At 42.8% G+C, this 25,094-nt stretch overlaps 1 protein-coding gene across 1 annotated transcript in view; it reads left to right on the top strand.

The window, feature by feature from the left end:
- Positions 1-25,094, top strand: part of LOC126458532 (serpin B3-like) — a 128,174-nt gene that overhangs the window by 10,968 nt on the left and 92,112 nt on the right. The window contains exons 2-4 of the mRNA XM_050095639.1: positions 3,437-3,524; positions 5,813-5,986; positions 16,439-16,646. Of these exons, the coding sequence (XP_049951596.1) occupies positions 3,447-3,524; positions 5,813-5,986; positions 16,439-16,646 (460 nt within the window). The 5' untranslated portion in view covers positions 3,437-3,446. The remainder of the gene's footprint in view (positions 1-3,436; positions 3,525-5,812; positions 5,987-16,438; positions 16,647-25,094) is intronic.

Here is a 25,094-nt window from a genome sequence, read left to right as displayed (position 1 = left end):
GGAAAAAGAGGAAGACGACGACCGAGCATTCTTTGTTTCGCTGTGCCTTCTATGAAGACATTAAATGTTGATCAGAAGCTATTATTTCGTACTCAGGTACTTCAACTGCTTATGTCGATTAAGCAAACAAATCAGACTGATTTAAACATATAGCCCCCAGCTCCCATCAGCTCTTTCTACTATCCACCGACCTCTTTTACTTAAGCCCCAAACGGGTTCGAATCCTGCCTCGGGCATGGATGTGTGTGATGTTCTTAGGTTAATTAGGTTTAAGTAGTTCCAAATTCTAGGGGACTGATGACCTCAGAAGTTAAGTCCCATAGTGCTCAGAGTCATTTGAACCATCTGAACCTACGCCCCACCTTCAATATCCCAACAGCATCCTAACCAATCAATGCAGTACCGCGAGGATCCGTCCGTACAGACACAAGTTGCGACTCCCCATCCCTCTCCAGCCCAATCAACGTCATCATCATCTTGGGAGATATTATAAAAATTATAGAAATTCAGTAGTAATACTATAAAAATGTAAAATTGTCTATTGCCAAACGAATGTAATACATAGTTGTAGCAAAGCTTTGAATGATTAAATATATTATTAAAATTAATCGTCATCCGTATACATATTCATATTCTTACCTTAAGGTCATTGCTATTCGTTCTGTCGGAGTAATAGGTATCCTTCTGAGACTTTCAAGTGTCAGGTTGTCTTGTATTTTACCGACAAGCACGTCAAAGTAACGAATAGACATACGAAAATACGTATTAAATTTGTCTTCGTCTTTGCGCAATTCGGAGAATACAGTGTGACGAACGCTCCTTTCGTACATCTTTGTTCCACCGTAGGATGCACCCAAAACCATCTCTCGCGCGTGGAATTTCTCTTCTTGTATATCATGTAGGCCGAAATGACTTTTACATTCAGCGAGCTCATCTCTATAGATCCGATCAAACAGAACGACGTGTGTTACACCACAGATGAGATCCAGCACAGTGCAGGGAAGACCGCGTTCACTCGACTGCACACAACCGCGCACATCCGCCCGACTGTGTGAACCATGACGCGGGTCTGCCAACCGCGTGCGGAACGCGGAGCGCGGACCATCCGCGTAAGTGTGCAACGGGCCTTAGAGATATCAGTGGCATCATCCCTCAACAAGATAATGCAAGGCTACAAGTTTTCTGTGCTGTCCTGAGCTACATCAATGCAGAGAGAGTTCGACTGCTGCCCTGGCCAGATCTCTCATCTACTCAAAATATCCCGTTAATGGCCACCAACAGACTGGTATACGAGCAGTAGGCAGCCACTAGGGCTGTAGAACCTTGACATAGAACTGAAGCACTGTAGAAAGATATACTCGTATCTGTCGTCCAAACTCCATTTGGCTTTATACCCACCCACGTTAGAGATATACTTGCTGCCAGAGGTGACTGCTCTGTGAGATAAATTTCGCAACCTCTATACCCACTAATCGCTTACAGAATTTAATCATATTTTTCCTTCACTACTGTATACTCAAAATAAATAAAATTTTGTTATTGCCTATCCTTGCTGCTACTGCAACTTCAATTTTGTATTTACAGGGTGTATCAAAATTACACCGACAAACTTCGAAGGAATGTAGAAGGTGTCTTAAGGAACAAAATAAGAATAGGAGCCCATGTCCAGAGAAGTCATCCAATGACGCTAAAGAAAAAAAATGGCTCTGAGCACTATGGGACTCAACTGCTGAGGTCATTAGTCCCCTAGAACTTAGAACTAGTTAAACCTAACTAACCTAAGGACAGCACAAACATCCATGCCCGAGGCAGGATTCGAACCTGCGACCGTAGCGGTGTTGCGGTTCCAGACTGCAGCGCCTTTAACCGCACGGCCACTTCGGCCGGCTGACGCTAAAGAGCGTAAGAGTTACATGCACCAGAACCTTTATGTGTATATACAGAGTTTTTCACAGGTCATGTTACACACCTCTAGAGGTTGTAGAGGGGACTTAGATCAAGTTTTAAACATAAACCAATGCCCAGAGACGTGATGCGCTGATGCAGCCCTGGAGAATGGCGTATTGTATCAGAGCCGTCCACAATACGGGCACAGAGTCTCTACATTTGGTATCGGGGTTGCGTAGACAAGAGTTTTCAAATGCCCCCATAAATGAAAATCAAGAGGGTTGAGGTCAGGAGAGCGTGGAGGCTATGTAATTGGTCCGCCTCTACCAATCCATCGGTCACCGAATCTGTTGTTGAGAAGCGTACGAACACTTCGAGTGAAATGTGCAGGAGCTCCATCGTGCATGAACCACATGTTGTGTCGCAATGCACATGTTCTAGCAGCACAGGTAGAGTATCCCGTATGAAATCTTGATAACGTGCTCCATTGAGCGTAGGTGGAAGAACATGGGGCCCAATCAAGACAACACCAACAATGCCTGCCCAAACGTTCACAGGAAATCTGTGGTGATGACGTGATTGCAAAATTGCGTGCGAATTCTCGTCAGCCCACACATGTTGATTGTGAAAATTTACAATTTGATCACGTTGGAATGAGGAAGTACAGTACATACTGACGAAACTAAAATGAGCTCTAACATGGAAAGTAAGCGTTTCCGGACACATGTCCACATAACATCTTTTCTTTATTTGTGTGTGAGGAATGTTTCCTGAAAGTTTGGCCGTACCTTTTTGTAACACCCTGTATACGAATACATACATTTACACGCGCCGACTCCTACAACTTCGGACCCTGTATCGTCGACGGATGACTTTTCTGGCACACAGTTTCCTACACTCATTTTCAAGACACCGTCTACATCCCCTGGAAGCCTGTCGCTGTAATTTTGAAACGCTCTGTACATACACTCATAGCAGCTCCGTTTACTGTCTGTCGTGGACGATTGTGGTTAATCCATTACACGAAACAGTTAAAGAAGGTGCTTACTTTCAAATGCGTACCAAATACAGAGAATGCTCCGTTAAGCTTACTGTTCAGAGTACTGTGCATCCAGTCTTGCTGACCGTCTGGGAAGAAATTGTTTGAGAAACCTTGTGGGAAGTATGAATCGTTCTTCGTGAAATATTCACACTATTTAATGTGAGGAGATCTGAAGGGAACAACAGGAGTAAATAGAGTTTCTATGATAGGAGAACAGTAAAGCGAAAGGCAGACGATCTGGACGAGGAATGATGTGAAAAGTAACACAGTTGTCTTGCTTACATCAATCCATTTCACAGATGGTTTCTCACAAAGCAGGCATAGTGAATTACTGCACTAATACTTAACAAGTGTAATCACTCGTCCAAATCTTATAACTCCTATGTGGATTCCGTTCGTAACAGTTTTCTCCAAAAACCTATGAAAGAATGTTTACTAAATATCGTTTGTTGGTACTCTAGTTGACGTAAACTCTAGAATTCGCTGAATGTTTTTTTTTCTTTACAGGCACAGAGAAATGGCTCAAGCGAGCGTTGATACCGTTCTGCAGTCCATGGCAGAATCCAACGTTAACTTCGCATTCGACATGCATAAGGTAAGTTACATAGTTTTGAAACAGTTAAATCTCTCGTCATGACAACTCAAGGAAATTTAGTCGCGATATGGTTTCTTATTGTAAAGTCATCTAAGTACAAAAGTCTTATATTTATGACTGGTCCAGTGCATTTCTAAATGCAATTTTAAGTGCATTACTTCCAAGAACTCATTTTAATTCCTCATTTCAGCAAAGGAAAGCACGCGAAAAATAGTATTTCAAGATTGCCTTCTGCCTTATATGATACCAAGTCTTCCGAAGCTCTGTCAAATTTTCACTGTAATATTGGATCTCCTATGTGTTCCAGGCCGGCTTCCATTCTTCACCCATCTACCGGACTGAAAAGTACAGGGTTATTACAAATGATTGAAGCGATTTCACAGCTCTACAATAACTTTATTATTTGAGATATTTTCACAATGCTTTGCATACACATACAAAAACTCAAAAAGTTTTTTTAGGCATTCACAAATGTTCGACATGTGCCCCTTTAGTGATTCGGCAGACATCAAGCCGATAATCAAGTTCCTCCCACACTCGGCGCAGCATGTCCCCATCAATGAGTTCGAAAGCATCGTTGATGCGAGCTCGCAGTTCTGGCACGTTTCTTGGTAGAGGAGGTTTAAACTCTGAATCTCTCACATAACTCCACAGAAAGAAATCACATGAGGTTAAGTCGGGAGAGCGTGGAGGCCATGGCATGAATTGCTGATCGTGATCTCCACCACGACCGATCCATCGGTTTTCCAATCTCCTGTTTAAGAAATGCCGAACATCATGATGGAAGTGCGGTGGAGCACCATCCTGTTGAAAGATGAAGTCGGCGCTGTCGGTCTCCAGTTCTGGCATGTGCCAATTTTCCGCGGGCTACGCGTGAAACTTGCCCGCACGCGTTCAACCGTTTCTTCGCTCACTGCAGGCCGACCCGTTGATTTCCCCTTACAGAGGCATCCAGAAGCTTTAGACTGCGCATACCATCGCCGAATGGAGTTAGCAGTTGGTGGATCTTTGTTGAACATCGTCCTGAAGTGTCGTTCCACTGTTATGACTGACTGATGTGGGTGCATTTCAAGCACGACATAACGCTTTCTCGGCTCCTGTCGCCATTTTGTCTCACTGCGCTCTCGAGCGCTCTGGCGGCAGAAACCTGAAGTGCGGCTTCAGCCGAACAAAACTTTATGAGTTTTTCTACGTATCTGTAGTGTGTCGTGACCATATGTCAATGAATGGAGCTACAGTGAATTTATGAAATCGCTTCAATCATTTGTAATAGCCCTGTACAGTGTGTTGCTAACCAGCAGTCCTCATCCAATCACCATCCAAAGAAACCAACAATAGTTTAAAATTCCTAGCTGGACAAACATGGGGATTAACTGCCGCATCCATCATCCACACATATAAAACCATCACCTGTCCCATCCACACCTATACCAATGCAGCACGAAATTCCTTCCAAATCCTGGAACGACATGCTCTCTATCTTGGTTTACACAACCTCATCAAGAGAGTGAAGATACTTATTAGTGAACATTAATATGGGGTGTATTCACCATTCGCCTATCTGGAGACTTGTGCCCTCCTGGAACACTGTCAATAAGGTGTCTGAAGGTCTGTGAAGAATGGCAGATGATTCTTCCTCAAGAACAGAAACCAGAGAACGTAGTGATGTTGGACGCTGGGGTCTCGAGAGAAGACGACGTTCTAATTCATCCCAAAGGCGTTCCATTGGGCTGACATAAAGACTCTGGGCTGACAGTCCATTTCTGGAATGTTACTGTCCACAAACCATTACCTCACAGACGCTGGTTTATGACTGAGTAGATTGTCTCCACGATGCAGTCGTAGTCTCCGAATGATTCCTCTACTGTACACAGTACACATTGCTATAAAACAAGTTCTTATGCTGCCTCATTTAGATTTTTCTTAAACAGGGTAAGTTGTTGCCAACACACACCAAGTAAAGGTCATGTAAATAACAGTTAAATGAAAAACGATTGTGAACGGTCAATGGCACTGTGTAGCTATCACATAATTTTTGTGTAAGGTCTGTGTGCTTTTGTCTTTGTTTTCCTATAGCTATTGTAGTATTGGTTTTAGATTACTGATATGCATTCCGAGTGTTTGAATTATTATGTAGAGACCGAAACTGCCAATCGCAATTAAGTGTAAATAATAAAAATAATTTGAACAACCCGTGTCAAATAATTCAACGTCCTTTAATTTAGGCATTCCGATTTAAATACAAGCCAATAAGTATTAATTATGTTAATGTTTTCTATCATTTCTAGACGATGGACGCGGGAAACATCTTTTATTCTCCTCTCAGCATACATGTGATACTTACACTAGTATATTTCGGTGCAAAAGGTGAAAGAGCTCGGCAGATCCGAGAGGGTCTCCGTTTACATGGTAACGACGATGTCATAGAGAGAGGCATCGAGACTACAATGCGTGAGTTAAACGTGAGTACAAAAGACGAGGTTGTAAAAGCTTTGTAACTCTTCAGTTTAATGTAGCAGTTGCGCTGAACATTTCTGCAGATTATGTCCCATATTTGTTATCCGCAACAGTTCCATTAATATTTTAATTTGTAAAATCACTGTGGTAAGTGCCAACTAAATAATTGTGATTTTAGTGTGTAGAGCCTATAACACCAAAGAAATGCCGTCAGCCTATTTTAGAATAATATCTTACACACAATCCTGAAGTTAGAAACGACAGATAAAAGCAAGAACTGTCACTTGTTAGCTCCCGCAACCATGTTGCTGATCAGTCTAACATACAATAACTAAGAGTCAAGTAAAATCTACCAGCATCAAATATAGACCTTGACAAAGAAATTCCTGAAAACGTACATGAAGAGTGCTGTACTGATGTGAATCAAGGTACAAAAATGGCGCATATCTGGCACTTAGTCGTTCTTCTTCACTGGTCAACGTATACAGAAAGTAATTAAAGGAAATAAATTAAGGTGTATGGATGTGTGATTGAAAATACTGTGTGAAAGGATATCAACGATATGCTTATGTCACTGTCGCATTAAAGAGTCTGTTGGATGGACTGTACTGTCTACTGAGCACAGAATGTAGATTCGGAGTAAATCAAAGAATGGAAATATAAACGAACATGATAAATGACACTAACTACAGCATATAAATCGAGGATCATGTGGTAGTCGAAGCGAAGGAATTGTGTTGAATTGGAGGAAAATTAACATGTGATGAATGACGAAAGAAGGATATAAGAAGCAGACTAGCATTTCCTGCCAAAATAAGTACCCTACAATCATATATAAATCTTCACTGTGCAAAAACCGGCAAAGAAGGGAATCTAAGCGTTAGGGATGTGATACGATAGGAGGGTGTTCGAAATTAAGTAGAGCAGCAAAATAAGAAGTGAGGAGCGTCTCTTCACAAGGGAAACATACCATCACCCCCCACCCTCAGATTTAGTGGTAAGAGGTCTCAGTGGACAGCTCGTCAAAATCTGAATACATATGAAGCACAGGACAAGGTGTACTGTACTGTGAAAAAAAAATCAAAACAGAAATAGTGAACGGTCCTAGCAAAAGAAGTACTACATAGAGCAATGTGGATGAGCCACAGCGTCATGGTGGAGTGATCACGATGTTGAGCTACAAAGCTGGCGAGCGGTGTTCCAAACTCCCTCGTGCCAATTTTACGGTGTTCGCTGTATTCAAATTTGTGTGTGTCTGTCGTGGTGTAACGTCCGTTTGTAAGAGCGAGGTGTATGGAGGGGACCTTATATTAAATATTGATTCAGCGCAACTATTCCATTAGAAGCCGAAAGGAAGTGGCTTTCGAATGGGAGCTGCAAACATTTGTCAACCGAATCCTCCAGCGGAAATCACTTCTGATGTGTCATATACCGCATTACTGACAGTATGTGTGTCATGTGACAAGAATCTCTTATCGACGCACCTAATCTGTAAGCCTGGTGAATGAGTGAGATATGCCTCCTTGGCAGATTTAGTTGTTCGTATGGATGTGAATGTGGTAATTCCCAAAGAAATGATGAAAGCATAATAGTTTGTCACGTAAGCTGCAACAAATGAATGCAACAGTTTCACAATCAACAGTTGATCTGTCGAAACATATGTTTTTGAAGTTGCGTTCCATTTTGGAAGTTTTGACTCTTGAATTCCTTTCTTGTAACATAGTTCACACCCGTTTATTTGTTGTGTTCATTTCTGTGAAATGTCAATGTGATATCTCGCCTGCTCTCACTATTCAGCACATTCTTTCCACATGAGTGATATTCTGTAACCAATGTGTAGTATGACAATTGCCAATCATTTCAATGACCGGACGAGCAGTCCATAGTGTTGCGAAAAAAATAATATGGCACGAGGGACTACTGAACACGACTCGGCCGCTTTGTAATCAGCACCATGACCACTTAAACACGACGCCGTTCTTCTGGCACTGCGCTGGTTGTTGGACTTGCTAAGCCCGGACCGTTCACTGTTTTTATTTTGCATTTTTATCCAGTTCGGTACACCTTCTTCCTATCTTCATGCTTGGATCTGTGTTCAGTTTTTGACGGGCCTACCATTGGGCAATCTTACCAATAAATCTGAGGGGGAAGGTCGTGGGACGGGGAGTTTCCCTTGTCAGAATCGGTGAGGAGTGGAACATGAGGAACACATTGAAAAGAAGAAGGGACAGGATGATAGGATATCTGTTAAGACATCGAGTAATAAGCGCCATGGTACTAGGGGGAACAGTAGAGAGTAAAGATTGTAGGGGAAGACAGGGAATCGAATATATCCTACAAATAGTGGAGGATGTTTGCGGCAAGTGCGCCTCTGAGATGGAGAGGTCGTTAGAGAAGGGTAACTTTTGGAAGGCTGCATCATACCAGTCAAAAGATTGATAATTCAACCTTCACTTGTACAGGAAACCCAGGCATGTTTCGTTTGTTGTACAGCAGCCACGTTGCCAGTGAGGGCTTGCGTTATTTGTCCCTATGGTACGATTTCATCGTGTTGGGGCCACTGTGATAGTCGGGGCTATTGGAAGAGATTCTTGTTGATTCCCTCAAATTGATGTCACTGTCAACGCCTTGGGTTAACGGGCCTCCTTCTGGTTCGTTTAAATACAGTAACACATTCTTCTTCTTCTTCTTCTTCTTCTTATTCCTCTCCTTAGCGATGAAAGGCCCTGTAGACCACGCGCTGCATCAAAATTGCTTCCATCGGCTTCTGTCTCTCGCAGTCTCTCTCCACCCTGCGGAAATTACTAATGCTGCGATGTCCTCTAAGCCATATTTCCACCTTGTACTAGACCTGCCCAATGGTCTTGTGGTCTGGACAGTTCCTTCAAATGCTTTCTTGGTGATTCTGTCGTTTTCCATTCTAGCCACATGTCCAGCTGGATGATAGTCGGTTGCTTCATTAACTGATAAGTTTCATTGTTCTTTCGAATTCTCCACACGCCATTCTCCAACAAAAAATGGTTCAAATGGCTCTGAGCAGTATGGGACTCAACTGCTGAGGTCATTAGTCTCCTAGAACTTAGAACTAGTTAAACCTAACTAACCTAAGGACATCACAAACATCCATGCCCGAGGCAGGATTCGAACCTGCGACCGTAGCGGTCTTGCGGTTCCAGACTGCAGCGCCTTTAACCGCACGGCCACTTTGGCCGGCCATTCTCCAACATAGGTCCCCAGATTTTTCTCATTACTTTTCTTTCGAAAACATTCACTTTTTCTCTTGCATGTTTTGTAAGCGTCCAACTTTCTGAACCGTACAATACTATGGGGCAGATGATTGAGAAAGCTTTACTTTTGAGTTGGTTGCTTAGTGAGTACAGACAACTTGACCCTGACGCTATTCTTTAGTTTATATCCATTCCTACGATATTTTTACTGTTGAACACGTGGTTTTGAATTTTATTTAGTGTTTTGTAAACATCCATAGCTTTGGTTACTTTCGATATATGATGTTCTTGTAGTTGGGCGTAACTTGTTAGTCTGTTCTCTGCCTTTATGCGTGATACGTTGGGCATCATTGAGCATAAGTATATTAATTTTGTTAGTCACGTAGAAGAGATTACAGGCTCGCCTTTGATGAACACCTGGATGTGCGTGTGTGTGTATGTGTGTGTGTGTGTGTGTGTGTGTGTGTGTGTGTGTGTGTGTGTGTGCTTTTCGACTGTTTGACGTCTCCGTTTTTGCAAAGCGGGTACTTCTTCTCACATGTTTTATGTGTCGCAGGCCCATACAAAATGTGATTTTCGACAAAATTGTTAACGCTTTCGGTGCCAATTGTTGACAAACTGACTATTGGCTTCTGTCCCGGGTTCTTCCGCCGACGTTTATCTAATGATTTTACTGACGTTTCGCCAGTACGAGTGGCTGGCATTGTCAAAGTTTCACCCTCCATTCAATCAATTAACACCAGGATCAAAGAGCATAAGCGACATTGCAGGTTGGGGCAGGTTGAAACGCGTATGTATTTAGTACAGCGATGGCGAGGCATGACAGAATCTCTGACCAGAGAGTTATTTATCGTTGCTAGTCTGCGCTTGACCGCGCGAGAGTTCAGTTGCATGTAGGGAGTCAGTAGTAGCAGTTGCTTGTTGCACTCGGTCAGTGCTAGTAGCGCGCGAGAGACAGTCGGAGTTGTGTGTGAGGAATCGGCGGGGGTCGACATGGCGCTCTGGTCAAGATTCGGGACGAGGTATATCTTTTAAATAAGGTAATGAAGCAGCATTGCGCACATCTGAGAATGTAATGTATCTTAACTGTAATTAATTTGTTCAAGAATCGCCCCAATAATAATTTTGTTTTCAAACCAAGCAATTTAACAAAAACATTTTATTGAAAGAAAATTTCCCATGCATTTCCTTAAAGAGAAAAAATTACTCAAGTTCAAAGAATTTTTGCGATGCATTTCCTCCAAGCTATGGCGAAAAATAAGAGCAGATGCAATTTTACTGAGGTAAGAACCGGGCCTAAGATCGACATTTCGGTCTATTTGCGTATTCATTGTCACTCAGTTTTCATTTTTATTGGATTGACTTTTATTTTTGTGGGGAGCTTACACATGGCTCAGATTGCTATTTTTCATTTAATTGTCATTGTCGATAAATTATTTAAATTGCAGGGAGGTTACACTAGGTTTTATTCTCGTTAACATTTAAATATTGTCTTTCAAATTTCTCTGGGGAGGTTACAAGGTGGAGAAATCGGCCGTGGCAGAGCACGCATTGAGTGAGACCGACCACGTAATAAAATTCGCCGACACGGAAATTCTGGCTGTAGAGAAGCACTACCACACGCGCTTGTTCAGAGAAGCTGTAGAAATACAAAAACACGCAAACAGTTTCAACAAGAAAGAGGAAGGCCTTAAGGTAAACGGATCCTGGCTTCCCGTACTGCAGCGAACGACCGTCGCAGGTAGCAAGGAGGAGAACCGCACCGGAAATGACCGCGGAGAAGCCCTCGGACGTTGGCGCGCCAGGTACATATAGTCTGCGGGCGCGAGCTCGGCTCCAGTTCACCACCGGCAATGGAGGGTGAAGCTGTGACTTTTGAGTTTGACAAACCTTCTTGCTTCAGATTATGGAATTTAATTGGTCAAATTTTCCTTCTGTACCCTACTTTCTGCAAAGAATGTCTTTGGTTCTTGATTCCACACTGCTTGATCAACCAAAAGGTCTGCGCACGTGCCTGATGTTATACAAGAGGTACTTGCCTCACGTTCACCTTCGTCACAGTTTCCTTGGGTGTCTTACACAGAGGTGATAAATGTCATGGGATAGCGATACGTGCATATACAGATGGCGATAGCAACGCGTAGGCAAGCTATAAGAGGGCAGTGCATTGGTGGAGCTGTCATTTGTATTCGGATAATTCGCGTGAAAAGTTCTGCGACGTGATTATGACCGTTCGATGGGAATTAAGATTTTGAATGCGAGAAGTCAATATTCATATATCCACAGTGTCGACAGTGTGCCGAGAATACCAAATTTCAGGCATTATCTAACATTCTGCGTGGTGTCTGTTTGTTCTATATCGGTCTCCCTACCACTTTCGCACAACGACGCTCTGAGCGAGTTTTTTAGGGAATTGACTAGTTTGAACCTGGGACCTGTTACTGGTAAGGAGACGTCAGACCACACATGACATGTAGAATTCAGAAGAGTTCAGTGAGACTAGCGATGATATAACCAAATACTTAATGATATCAGCGTCAGCTCCACTGCACTCCCTGTAAATGAATCTTAATACTAACCAAATTAAGTGGAAGGGGTTCAAGGCTTCCCTATTTTTAGTTAGCTGGTAAAATAACGTCGAAAAAGCAGTTAAGTTTACCATTGGAAATTTTATTCTACTCACAAAACATTGTTTATAAATTGCACTATTGATAAAAGGAAATGTTTTAATACAGGATGGTAAAAACCAACTGCGTTCAGCAAAAATGTGAACGAATATTCCCTGAATGGGTTTCCAAGTTCTATGCCATATCACATCTATAATCTAGGTTTAAATTAAGTTTCACAAAAGAGAAAACTATCAAAATGGTCTACAGTGACCCTCAATTATCTTTAATTACTTATCTAACTTGTCGTAAATTACAGTGGCTGATGTGGCTTCTGAATAACTATATAACAGAAAAATCATCGCATTTCAAATTTTTACATCAAGTGGCAAATGTGAACACCATGAGCTTCAATTGACGATCGACACTAGTATTACGCAAAAAGGGGGTGTAACAGATGAGACTTCTGCAGTTCTGAGTGAAGCTTTATGCGCTGTTATGCAGCATCGCGTGCGTTCATTACCTTTTCGGTGTTCGTCAGGGGGCGGTGGGCAGCGCAGCTTCGCTCACCTCGCTGTCTCTGAAGCAACTCCCTTCTAACTTCTCCTTAATACAATTTACCGAAGTTGGTTTAAAAAAAAACTATCTGGCTGTGTTTTTATGTGACCAATCAGGGTCTCAATGTTAACCTTAAGCTCCGCCTACAAAAATTCTGTCTATCCAATGAGAAACGTTATACTTTTCGTGGTGGGGCAATGTTCTTAAAAGTTTGCAACGTAACAGAGACGCGAAAAAGTCTCACGCTAAAACTTGCAGCTGGTGTGGTCCTTTTAGCGTTATCGTAAGATCTATACTGTTCTTCTGGAGGGCTCTATCTTTTAACATGGGCTGGGGGGTGGTCCTAACGTAACAGGGACGCGAAAAAGTCTCACGCTAAAACTTGCGGGTGGTGTGGCCCTTTTTGTGTTATCGTAAGATCTATACTGTTCTTCTGGAGAGCTCTAGCTTTTAACATGGGCTGGGGGGGGGGGGGGTGGTCCTGACGTAACAGAGACGTGAAAAAGTCTCACTCTAAAACTTGCAGCTGGGGTGGTCCTAGTGGTTAGCTGGCGACGTGGGTGTCCAGTCCGTACCGTATTGTAGGGCCTTCTAGCTTAACACGGTTCTGCTCTCGGCTTCTGTTCTCGTTTCTCCCCTCGGAACTGCGTCTGTCTCACGGTGGGAAGGTATGACCTGCATTTAGGCATTCTTGTGTTAGTCTGTAGTATTCAATTTGCTCACTCGTTACTCGTAGTACTTTGGGTGATTTAATGTCACGATTTATTTGGAGCTATGTGACATACTACTGGATTTGCTTATCATGTCAGGGTTTTCATGGAAGGTGTTGGATTTGCCTGACACCATACAATTATGTCTCACCACGGACAACGCAGTGGCCGACAGCCTTCACTTAACAATCGAGAACAGCGAGTTTCCGTTGGGTTGTCAGTGCTAAAAGAAAAGCAATACTGCGTGAATTAGCACCAGAAATCAACGTGGGACGTACGACGAACGTATCCGTTAGGACAGTGCGGCGAAATTGGCGTTAATGGGCTGTGGCAGCAGACGACGGACGCAAGTGCCTTTGCTAACAGCACAACATCGCCTGCAGAACTTCTCTTGTGCTCGTGACCATATCCGTTGGACACTAAACTCCTATCAAAGAGTCCATGAAGGCCGAACGGTACCGACCGGCCGCCATGTCATTCTCAGCCTATAGGCGTCACTGGATGCGGTTATGGAGGAGCATGTGGTCAGCACACCGCTCTTCCGGCCGTATGTCAGTTTCCTAGGCCGGAGCCGCTACTTCTCAATCAAGTAGCTCCTCAGTTTGTCTCACAAGGGCTGAGTGCACCCCGCTTGTCAGCAGCGCTCGGCAGACCGGATGGTCACCCATCCAAGTGCTAGCCCAGCCAGACAGTGCTTAACTTCAGTGATATGACGGGAACCGGCGTTACCACTGCGGCAAGGCCGTTGGCCGTTGGAAAAATGGTTCAAATGGCTCTGAGCACTAAGGGACGTAACATGTGAGGTCATCAGTCCCCTAGAACTTAGAACTACTTAAACCTAACTAACCTAAGGACATCACACACATCCATGCCCGAGGCAGGATTCGAACCTGCGACCGTAGCAGTCGCGCGGTGCCAGACTGTAGCGCCTAGAACCGCTCGGCCACCCCGGCCGGCAGTGTGGGTTGTGTTTACATAGAATAGACTGCGTACTTTGACCCAACTGAACCGATAATTGACTGAAAATGGTTATGTTCAGCTACTTGGTGATCATCTGCAGCCATTCAGCGATAGAATTTTTATGGATGACAATGCGCCATCTTGGACAATTCGAGCGCAAGATTTGGCAATCCAGATCGCCAGACGTGAATCCTATGGAACATTTGTGGTACGTAATCGAGAGGTCAGTTGGTACACAAAATCATGCACTGGCAATACTTTGGCTGTTATGGACGGCTAGAGAGGCAGTATGGCTGAATATTTCTGCAGGAGACTTCCAACGACGTATTGAGTCCATGCCATGTTGAGTTGCTGCACTGCCCACGGTAAGAGGAGATTTGATACGATATTAGGCGCTGACCCATGACTTTTGTCACCTCAATGTATTACTGAAATATGTGTGCATCTCCTTCGAAAGTGCAATGTCTACAGAAACGCAGTGCAGCCGGTATTTGCAAATACCTGTGAATCGTCATTATTACGGAATTGTTTCAGTTTAAGACTTCAGCTAAGTTGACTTCTGGAGTGCAGCCTTAAATCGTATTGAAACGCGTCCGATAAATATTATTAAGAAGACGAGAGTACAGTCTTCAGAATGTGTTGGTGTAGCAGAATTCTATACATTAGGTGGGAAGAGTGGATAATGAAGAACTGCTGACTGAGTAATACTTTTTTATTCTATGGCGAACGGGCCACGTGCCTTATTCCGCTGCTTTCCAGTCGTTTGTAGAGTGCTCCCATGCTCCCCACGCAATGATAAAGCACTTTTGAAACTATCCTACGGACCTCTAGTGTGTATATAGGTGACTAGAGCAATGGTTCGAGCATCATCTCTCGGGTTGAATTGTGCCATAGAAACTCTGGAATATGTGATCTTGCGAATGCTCAAATGGTTCAAATGGCTCTGAGCACTATGGGAATTAACATCTATCGTCATCAGTCCCCTAGAACTTAGAACTACTTAAACCTAACTAACCTAAGGACAGCACACAACACCCAGCCATCACGAGGCAGAGGAAATCACTGACCCCGCCGGGAATCGAACCCGGGAACCCGGGTGTGGGAGCGAATGCTCAAACTAAGGTGTGAAGAACTTCACGGGACACTTCTTAGAAAATCGCACAAACTGATTGAAATTCATCTACAACACACAACTGCTATGGACATACACACAGAGCAGCATATTCTAATTGTTGCTACTCATGAATGCTTTCATATCATTTGGCTTTGGTCAACTTAGTTGAAATATGACGAATAGTAATCATCATATTGAAGTTTTGATCTCAATTCCCGTACTTGCAGAAAAATAATAATGAATTAAGGTTGGGTCCACCTTTTTACAAGTACACAGGTTATTGTTTGCCTTTAACAACCAAACATGTTTCACCACAATTGTGATATCCCCAGTGGGTTTTTTATTATTATCCTGAAACGCATAAATAGAGCTTACTTTTAGGTTAAGGAATATGATACATCAGATTCGGTTGTCTTTTAAATAGTATGTGCGCTTTACGTTTTATTTTACACTGCACGCGTCCTGTGGCTGTTAACCAAAATTAAAAACATGTCAAAGTTAGTACGCCATGTCATCTGCAAACGTGAGGGATGTTAAAAAATCAGTACAGCCATAGGTCTAAGTTAGGACACCACGTCATCTACAAACATGAAGGATGTTAAAAAATCTGTGTAGATTTTATAACATCCCTCATATTTGCAGGTGACGTGGTGTCCTAACTTCGACCTGTAACTGATTTTGGTTGACGGCCAAAGCTTGCACACATTGTAAAATAAAACATAAAGTGCACACACAAGTTAAACGACAACAGAATCTGATGTATCATATTCCTTAAAATAAAAATAACCTGTATGCATCTACTTCAGAAAAAAAAGAAAAATCCTCTTAGGATGCCACATCTGTCGTGAAACATTTTTGAATGGTAAAACAAAACAATAAATTGTGTACTTGCAGGAAGGTGTACCCATCCTTAATTCATTAAAACATTAATTAATTTTGCTCCATGTGAATTTCATGTCAGATATTGCACGTTTCGTAGCACACACTGGTTCCATATTGTTTTCTACTTATTATTCTTTTTCTTTGCTCCTAACAAGTACCTTCTGTTGATCCCGCATTTTATTAGCACCTTATAGTGAGTGTCATTTTCAGGAGAATTCTGTCTGTACATTTTTAAAGATGTTGTATGCAGCAATAGTACCACTTTTTCCTTGTGAGCAGTTACCAAATGTTAAACAAAAATGTGTAACCTCACGACATGTCTGTCCTTGTAAATGTTATGCGCAAATTTTAGAGTTTATTAATTTTATGTCAGTATTACCCTGAGAATACACTTTTTCAGGCATCCGATGACATACTGCTCGACATAGCTAATAGAATATTTCTGAAGACTGGTTTTGAACTACGGAAAGAATTTCTACAATCTGCAGATAAATTTATAGCGGGAGTCGAACAAGTGAATTTTCATCAATCAGACGTAGCAAGGAAAACGATAAATGACTGGGTCGCAAAGAAGACACATGATAAGATACAAAACTTAATCCCTGCAGGTAAGAGACACAACTTGTGGAGACTTAGCTCTATTTGCAGTTAACTAAAGTATACTTCAAAATTTGGTCTCCAACACCCCGCATATTATTTTTAACAGATGAGAGTCGAATTAAACTGAAACTTAAATGCTGATTATCTAAGCTTTACTGCAGAACAGCCAATTTGTGCCTCACACCACTATTTGTGTTTCGTGTAATATGAACTATTCCAGATGGCTCGCTGTACTCATGAAACATTCTATCTTGCTATTTATTTACTTCCTGCCATAGTTGCATAAATATTCTTTAATGCTGCTAAATTTTGAATGTATGGATAAATGATGATGGCGTCCTCTTGGATAAAATATTACGGAGGTAAAATAGTCCCCCATTCGGATCTCCGGGCGGGGACTACTCAGGAGGACGTCGTTATCAGGAAAAAGAAAACTGGCATTCTACGGATCGGAGCGTGGAACGTCAGATCCCTTAACCGGGCAGGTAGATGAGAAAATTTAAAAAGGGAAATGGATAGGTTAAAGTTAGATATAGTGGGAATTAGTGAAGTTCGGTGGCAGGAGTAACAAGACTTTTGGTCAGGTGAATACAGGGTTATAAACACAAAATCAAATAGGGGTAATGCAGGAGTAGGTTTAGTAATGAATAAAAAATAGGAGTGCGAGTAAGCTACTACAAACAGCATAGTGAACGCATTATTGTGGCCAGATAGACACAAAGCCCATGCCTACTACAGTAGTAAAAGTTTATATGCCAACTAGCTCTGCAGATGATGCAGAAATTGAAGAAATGTATGATGAGATAAAAGAAATTATTCAGTTAGTGAAGGGAGACGAAAATTTAATAGTCATGGGTGACTGAAATTCGAGAGTAGGAAAAGGGAGAGAAGGAAACATAGTAGGTGAATATGGATTGGGGCTAAGAAATGAAAGAGGAAGCCGCCTGGTAGAATTTTGCGCAGAGCACACCTTAATCATAGCTAACACTTGGTTCAAGAATCATAAAAGAAAGTTGTATACATGGAAGAAGTCTGGAGATACTGACAGATTTCAGATAGATTATATAATGGTAAAACCGAGATTTAGGAACCAGGTTTTAAATTGTAAGACATTTCCAGGGGCAGATGTGGACTCTGACCACAATCTATTGGTTATGAACTGTAGATTAAAACTGAAGAAATTGCAAAAAGGTGGGAATTTAAGGAAATGGGACCTGGATAAACTGAAAGAACCAGAGGTTGTACAGAGTTTCAGGGAGAGCATAAGGGAACAATTGACAGGACTGGGGGAAAGAAAAACAGTAGAAGAAGAATGGGTAGCTCTGAGGGACGAAGTAGTCAAGGCAGCAGAGGATCAAATTGGTAAAAGGACGAGGGCTAGTAGAACTCCTTGGGTAACAAAAGAAATATTGAACTTAATCGATGAAAGGAGAAAATATAAAAATGCAGTAAATGAAGCAGGCAAAAAGGAATACAAACGTCTCAAAAATGAGATCGACAGGAAGTGCAAAATGGCTAAGCAGGCATGGCTAGAGGACAAATGTAAGGATGTAGAGGCTTATCTCACTAGGGGTAAGATAGATACAGCCTACAGGAAAATTAAAGAGACCTTTGGAGAAAAGAGAACCACTTGTATGAATATCAAGAGCTCAGATGGAAACCCAGTTCTAAGCAAAGAAGGGAAAGCAGAAAGGTGGAAGGAGTATATAGAGGGTCTATACAAGGGCGATGTACTTGAGGACAATATTATGGAAATGGAAGAAGATGTAGATGAAGATGAAATGGGAGATACGATACTGCGCGAAGAGTTTGATAGCGCACTGAAAAACCTAAGTCGAAACAAGGCCCTGGGAGTAGACAACATTCCATTAGAACTACTGACGGCCTTTGGAGAGCCAGTCCTGACAAAACTCTACCATCTGGTGAGCAAGATGTATGAGACAGGCGAAATACCCTCAGACTTCAAGAAGCATATAATAATTCCAATCCCAAAGAAAGCAGATGTTAACAGATGTGAAAATTACCGAACTATCATTTTAATAAGTCACAGCTGCAAAATACTAACGCGAATTCTTTACAGACGAATGGAAAATCTGGTATAAGCTGACCTCGGGGAAGATCAGTTTGGATTCCGTAGAAATGTTGGAACACGTGAGGCAATACTGACCTTACGACTTACCCTAGAAGAAAAATTGAGGAAAAGCAAACCTACGTTTCTAGCCTTTGTAGACTTAGAGAAAGCTTTTGACAATGTTGACTGGAATACTCTTTCAAATTCTAAAGGTGGCAGGGGTAAAATACAGGGAGCAAAAGGCTATTTACAATTTTTACAGAAAACAGATGGCAGTTATAAGAGTCGAGGGACATGAAAGGGAAGCAGTGGTTGGGAAGGGAGTGAGACAGAGTTGTAGCCTCTCCCCGATGTTATTCAATCTGTATATTGAGCAAGCAGTAAAGGAAACAAAAGAAAAATTTGTAGGTATTATAATCCATGGAGAAGAAACAGAAACTTTGAGGTTCGCCGATGACATTGTAATTCTGAGGCAGCAAAGGACTTGGAAGAGCAGTTGAACGGAATGGACAGTGTCTTGAAAGGTGGATATAAGATGAACATCAACAAATGCAAAACGAGGATAATGGAATGTGGTCGAATTAAGTCAGGTGATGCTGAGGGAATTAAATTAGGAAATGAGACACTTAAAGTAGTAAAGGAGTTTTGCTATTTGGGGAGCAAAATAACTGATGATGGTCGAAGTAGAGAAGATATAAAATGTAGACTGGCAATGGCAAGGACAGCGTTTCTGAAGAAGAGAAATTTGTTAACATGGAGTATAGATTTAAGTGTGAGGAAGTCGTTTCTGAAAGTATTTGTATGGAGTGTAGCCATGTATGGAAGTGAAACATGGACGATAAGTAGTTTGGACAAGAAGAGAATAGAAGCTTTCGAAATGTGGTGCTACAGAAGAATTCTGAAGATTAGATGGGTAGATCACGTAACTAATGGTGAAGTATTGGATAGAATTGGGGAGAAGAGAAGTTTGTGGCACAACGTGACAAAAAGAAGGGCTCGGTTGGTAGGACATGTTCTGAGACATCGAGGGATCACCAATTTAGTGTTGGAGGGCAGCGTGGAGGGTAAAAATCGTATAGGGGGACCAAGAGATGAGTACACTAAGCAGATTCAGAAGGATGTAGGTTGCAGTAGGTACTGGGTATGAAGAAGCTTGCACAGGATAGGGTAGCATGGAGAGCTGCATGAAACCAGTCTCAGGACTAAAGACCACAACAACAAAAACAATTTCGAATGAGTCCGTTCATTTTCGAACCGTGCCTGCGTCTTCCTCTTATGAGTGAAAAACAATTCCAATGTAATATATAAAAGATTTGTTGAGTTCTTACAGTATACGATCGAAAAGTCTGTCTGTGGCGAAACTGCCATTTATACATTGAAAATCAGCTATTCTATTATAGCATCTATGATCACTGGTGTTGAACGAAAAACTAAGGAAGATAGGAAGATAACCCTCATTAAGAAATAAGACATAAACGTAATTACAACATTCATGACTACCCATGTTTCCGCTTCCCCTGTGTAGTGAACCCCTGACCTATTAAGAGAAAATACAAGCCCATCACCCTACGGTGCAAGTCACCTTCACACAGCCCCCACTACCGTGTAACAACCACTTCCTCTGTGTATTTGGCCCTAATATACTAAACGGAACATGGAAACCCACCACACAATGGCGCAAGTCGAGGACATGGTGGCAGAACCCTCTGAGCCACTGATTCAGAGATCCCACACTCGGCTCTACAAGTTCCACAGCTGGTCCTGTCGACGATGCTATGGGTGGTGAGCTCTGCCTTCATCTCGCAAGCGAGACTGGCAGTATTTACCACTTCATCTAGCCACCTGACACCAGAGAGAATCTCTTCCTATTCAAAGCGACACACTTTGTTAACATCGTTATATCCGATATGAGCCACCATGTGAGCTGGCTGCGCCTTGTGCTCTTCACGGCATCCAGACGCAACCATTCCACGTCTGGAATGACTTCCTCCGGAATGAACACAGACTGCACACTAGATTCCTTCCCCTCCTTGGTAGACATGTCCCTTATGGGCCCCATTATCTGCCTAAACGCTCTAGCTCTCAACTACCAGCAATCCCACCCTCTGTAAATGCTCAGATCTTGAGGACCGAGAGGCTTCCTTTGCCACAGACCGAGCGACTGTGCATGGCTCGTGGACTTCTTCAGCCTCAGATTGCGCCCGAAACCTGTTCTCAGACTTAATGAGAAGGCCCTCTGATCGCCCCCCAACTCCCCCCTCCACCCCCCACCCCCAGCGATTCTTTCCTCGGCGATGTTATCCCTCAGCTGTTGGATGCTATGCCACTAGGGATCAGTCAGGTAATGTAGATGCCTCTCAGCACTGGGGTGCTCGATTTCGGTGAGTATCCATGGCAGGTGAGCCTGTCACTATCACTCGATGGACATTTTATCTTATTAAAACGGTCGTGGTTTGTATTCCTCCAGCAGCCGCTAGAGTTAGGGCGGTTGGATCGAAACACACATCCAAATCATTCATGTAATATGCTTCTAACATCAGTCACGTATTTAATTTCTATATCTAAGAGAATTTATGTTCTAAGACGATTTATGGACTCACTCGATCTAGACGTAACTATAAGATAAGATAAAACCTTATATTCCTGCTACATATATCTACATCTACATCTGCATGGTTACTCTGCAATTCACACTTAACTGCCTGGCAGAGGGTTCATCGAACCATTTCCATACTACTTCTCTACCATTCCACTCTCGAATAGCGCGTGGGAAAAATGAACACCTAAATCTTTCCGTTCAAGCTCTGATTTCTCTTATTTTATTATAATGATCATTTATCCCTACGTAGGTGGATGTCGACAAAATATTTTCGCATTCGGAAGACAAAGTTGGTGATTGAAATTCCGTAAATAGATCTCGCCGCAAAGAAAACCGCCTTTGTCTCAGTGACTGCCACCCAACTCGCGTATCATATCAGTGACGCTCTCACCCCTATTGGGCGATAACACCAAACGAGCTGCCCCTCTTTGCACTTTTTCGATGTCCTCCGTCAGTCTTACCTGGTAAGAACCCCACACCGCGCAGCAATATTCCAGCAGAGGACGGACGAGTGTAATGTAGGCTGTCTCTTTAGTGGGTTTGCGCATCTTCTAAGTATTCTGCCGACAAAGCACAGTCTTTGTTTCGCCTTTCCCACAGTGTTATCTATGTGGTCTTTCCAATTTAATTTGCTCGTAATTGTAATTCCTAGGTATTCAGTCGAATTGACAGCCCTTAGATTTGTACGATTTATCGTATACCCAAAATTTATCGATGTCTTTTAATACCCATGTGGATGTCCTCGCACTTTTCTTTGTTCAGTGCCAATTGCCACTTTTCGCACCATACAGAAATTCTCTCCACATCATTTTGTAATTGGAATTGATCGTCTGATGATTTTACTTGACGGTAAATCATAGCGTCATCTGCAAACAATCTAACGGGACTGCTCAGGTTATCACCTCGATCATTTATGTAAATTAGAAACAGCAGAGGACCTATGACACTACCTTGCGGAACGCCAGATATCACTTCTGTTCTACTCGATGATTCACCGTCTATCACTACGAACTGTGACCTCCCTGAGAGGAAATCACATATCCAGTCACACAACTGAGACGATACTCCATATGCACGCAATTTCATTAATAGTCGCATAGACGTAGAATAAAATGTTATATAAATGTAATGTCAGCGAAAAATGGAAGATACGGCGAAATAAGCTTATCGTTAACTTATGTAATCAATAAGAAATAAACAATTAGCAACTAATTCTGTCAAAAGTGCAAAGAAGATGTCATATTGTGACTTTATGCAAGCTGTGGGCCCAGCACAGATGAACTTTGTACTTTTGTTGTACAGTGAGTGTGCAACGACTCTTAGAGACACGATGTTGGTTGGCTGAGGCGTGTTCTGAACGAAAAAAAATTTTGACACGCCAAGGTAATCGTTACACATACACTATTGGCCACTGAAACTACATCACTGGTAAGGATAACAAGTAACGAAATATTACTTGTTGTGCGCATATTGTGTAGCATGAAAAGTACGATCTTAAATCTGCAAGTGATTTGGCACACAGAGTGCGACAATTAAACCTCAGAAACGCTGTCTTGGACAGCAGATTGCCTCTAACCCCAGCTGGGGTCTGGGTCGAATTGAGCTTAGATGACACGAACGGTCACGTCATTCTACGCTGCTTCAACTCATCAACAGCTGTGGCCAGTCTCACAGAAGCCCATGACCAGATGTTTTGTCAGTGGGCCAGAGACCTGGAGGGCGCGCTGGTCACTGCAACAGTCGAACGACTTCTGTGTCGAGGTGGTTCAGCACAGCTCGCTGAAAAACCACTCTTTCAGAGACAGTCAGACGGCATTACTGCAGTTACGGTGAAATTCTACGCACCTGCATACAGTTGCAATTTTGATGGCCAGAAGCGTACTCATACTCAGGATAATCAGTGGAGAAATCAGAAAGCTATCGGAAACGGTGAAAAGTAGTGACTTTCTAAACATTGAAATTTACCCCTTTTACGGTGTTAAACTTATAGCGTCCGGCTGAGACATTATGTCGAAATTGCGCTGGGCCTTGGCAGCTGTATGTGCTCTCTGCCTATTTCACTTACGACTTTAGCGATGTTAGGCGAGTGGGTGCAATGCTCATTGTACATTAATTTAAACAAATTAATCAAAATCTCCAAAGCCTGAGAATACCGTCACAGTGAGACACCAAATTAGTTACGCAAGTAACTAAGTGTCTTTATTATTTACGAGTTTCCTACCTACGATTAGTTGTAGGGTAGTCGGGTTTATAACTGCAAAGCAAGGATTCACTGAAGAATATCAGTTTATTGTGAAAAAAAGTTCTACATGAACCAAAGATAATTAATACTACGCAGTTACTGTCGTGAATAATCAGTTCTCTGAACATTAACGGAGAACACCGCTAGAAGCTTATTTACATCTTAATCTATCCCCGACATATCCGTGGCTGCGTCGTATTTAACTGGAAGACTATTTGGGAAACGCAGAAAACTTTCTCAGTCTGCACATCTCGCAAACTGCAAAGTAATCGAGTGCAAGACTCGTCAAATAAGTAATCAAGCAACACAGTCTGCGCTGCAAATCCCGCAAATTGTGAGCTGCTCAGATAATGGACATCTCTAAATGCGAAATGCGAAACTTATTTAGAACTCAGCGAACATGTGCCCCAACGCAGTCAGCACCGGATGCAAAATGGCTGAGATGGCGGCCGGGAATAGCTGCCACCGACCTTGGGACAGGTCCAGAGGTCCTCTCCACGGCAGGTCCCGAAACGCAATCCTCGTTTCCAACTGCCTCTCTGAATCTCGAACGATTCAATTCGGAGGGGAAGATCTCCAGGAATTGCCAGTGTGACCAGCGATAATCTTGAGTTCTTCTCCAGAATACACGGGAACCCTGCACAAATTTACCATTCTTGGCTCACTTAATGCATTGTAGTATGCAGAAGGTTGGTACTGACTCCCAGCCAGGTTCCACTCATTGGCCAAGTCCTCCGCACCAAATCATGGTGTCGGACGAGATTCACATGATTGGATAACCGGATTTTGGAGGGAAGGCAACGAGTTTTCCCACAGTAGGCTAGCGGCTGCGGTGGCCGAACGGTTCTAGGCGCTTCAGTCTGGAACCGCGCGACCTCTACGTCGCAGGTTCGAATCCTGCCTCGGGCATGGATGTGTGTGATGTCCTTAGGTTGGTTAGGTTTAAGTAGTTCTAAGTTCTAGGGGACTGATGACCTCAGATGTTAAGTCCCATAGTGCTCGGAGCCATTTGAACCATTTTGTAGACCGGAAGGTGAATTCTTTACGTATGACAATTCTCTGGGGCCTAGTCGGCAACTGCTTTGAAAGCAGAAAACCGCATTCGCAGCCCTAATGTCAGTCCGGGGGCTTTCTACAGATGCTTCCGCGAAAAAAAAAAAAAAAAAACTGTTCAGGTGTGTGTGAAATCTTATGGGACTTAACTGCTAAGTTCATCAGTCCCTAAGCTTACACACCACTTAACCTAAATTATCCCAAGGACAAACACACACACCAATGACCGAAGGAGGACTCGAACCTCCGCCGGGACCAGCCGCATTCCGCGAACAGCAACACCAATGAGTTCGGCCCCCTTCCACCAGAGCGTTTGTTACAAACCTCCTAGGATCACTCAGGGATCTCTACACGGCCACTCAGCCCATACACTTTCCTTCACGGTAAACCGCAACCTTCCTCCATAGCTACTCAGCCTTGTGTATTCCTCAAACATGATCAAAATGAGCAAATAAAAAGATAAAAAACGCACACAGGATTGTGAATTCATC

Source organism: Schistocerca serialis, chromosome 2 (genome assembly GCF_023864345.2).
Source record: "Schistocerca serialis cubense isolate TAMUIC-IGC-003099 chromosome 2, iqSchSeri2.2, whole genome shotgun sequence".
NCBI classification, from domain to species: Eukaryota; Metazoa; Arthropoda; class Insecta; order Orthoptera; family Acrididae; genus Schistocerca; species Schistocerca serialis.
The sequence above is the reverse complement of the archived record's forward strand: the minus strand, read 5'-3'. Positions and strand labels throughout refer to the sequence as shown.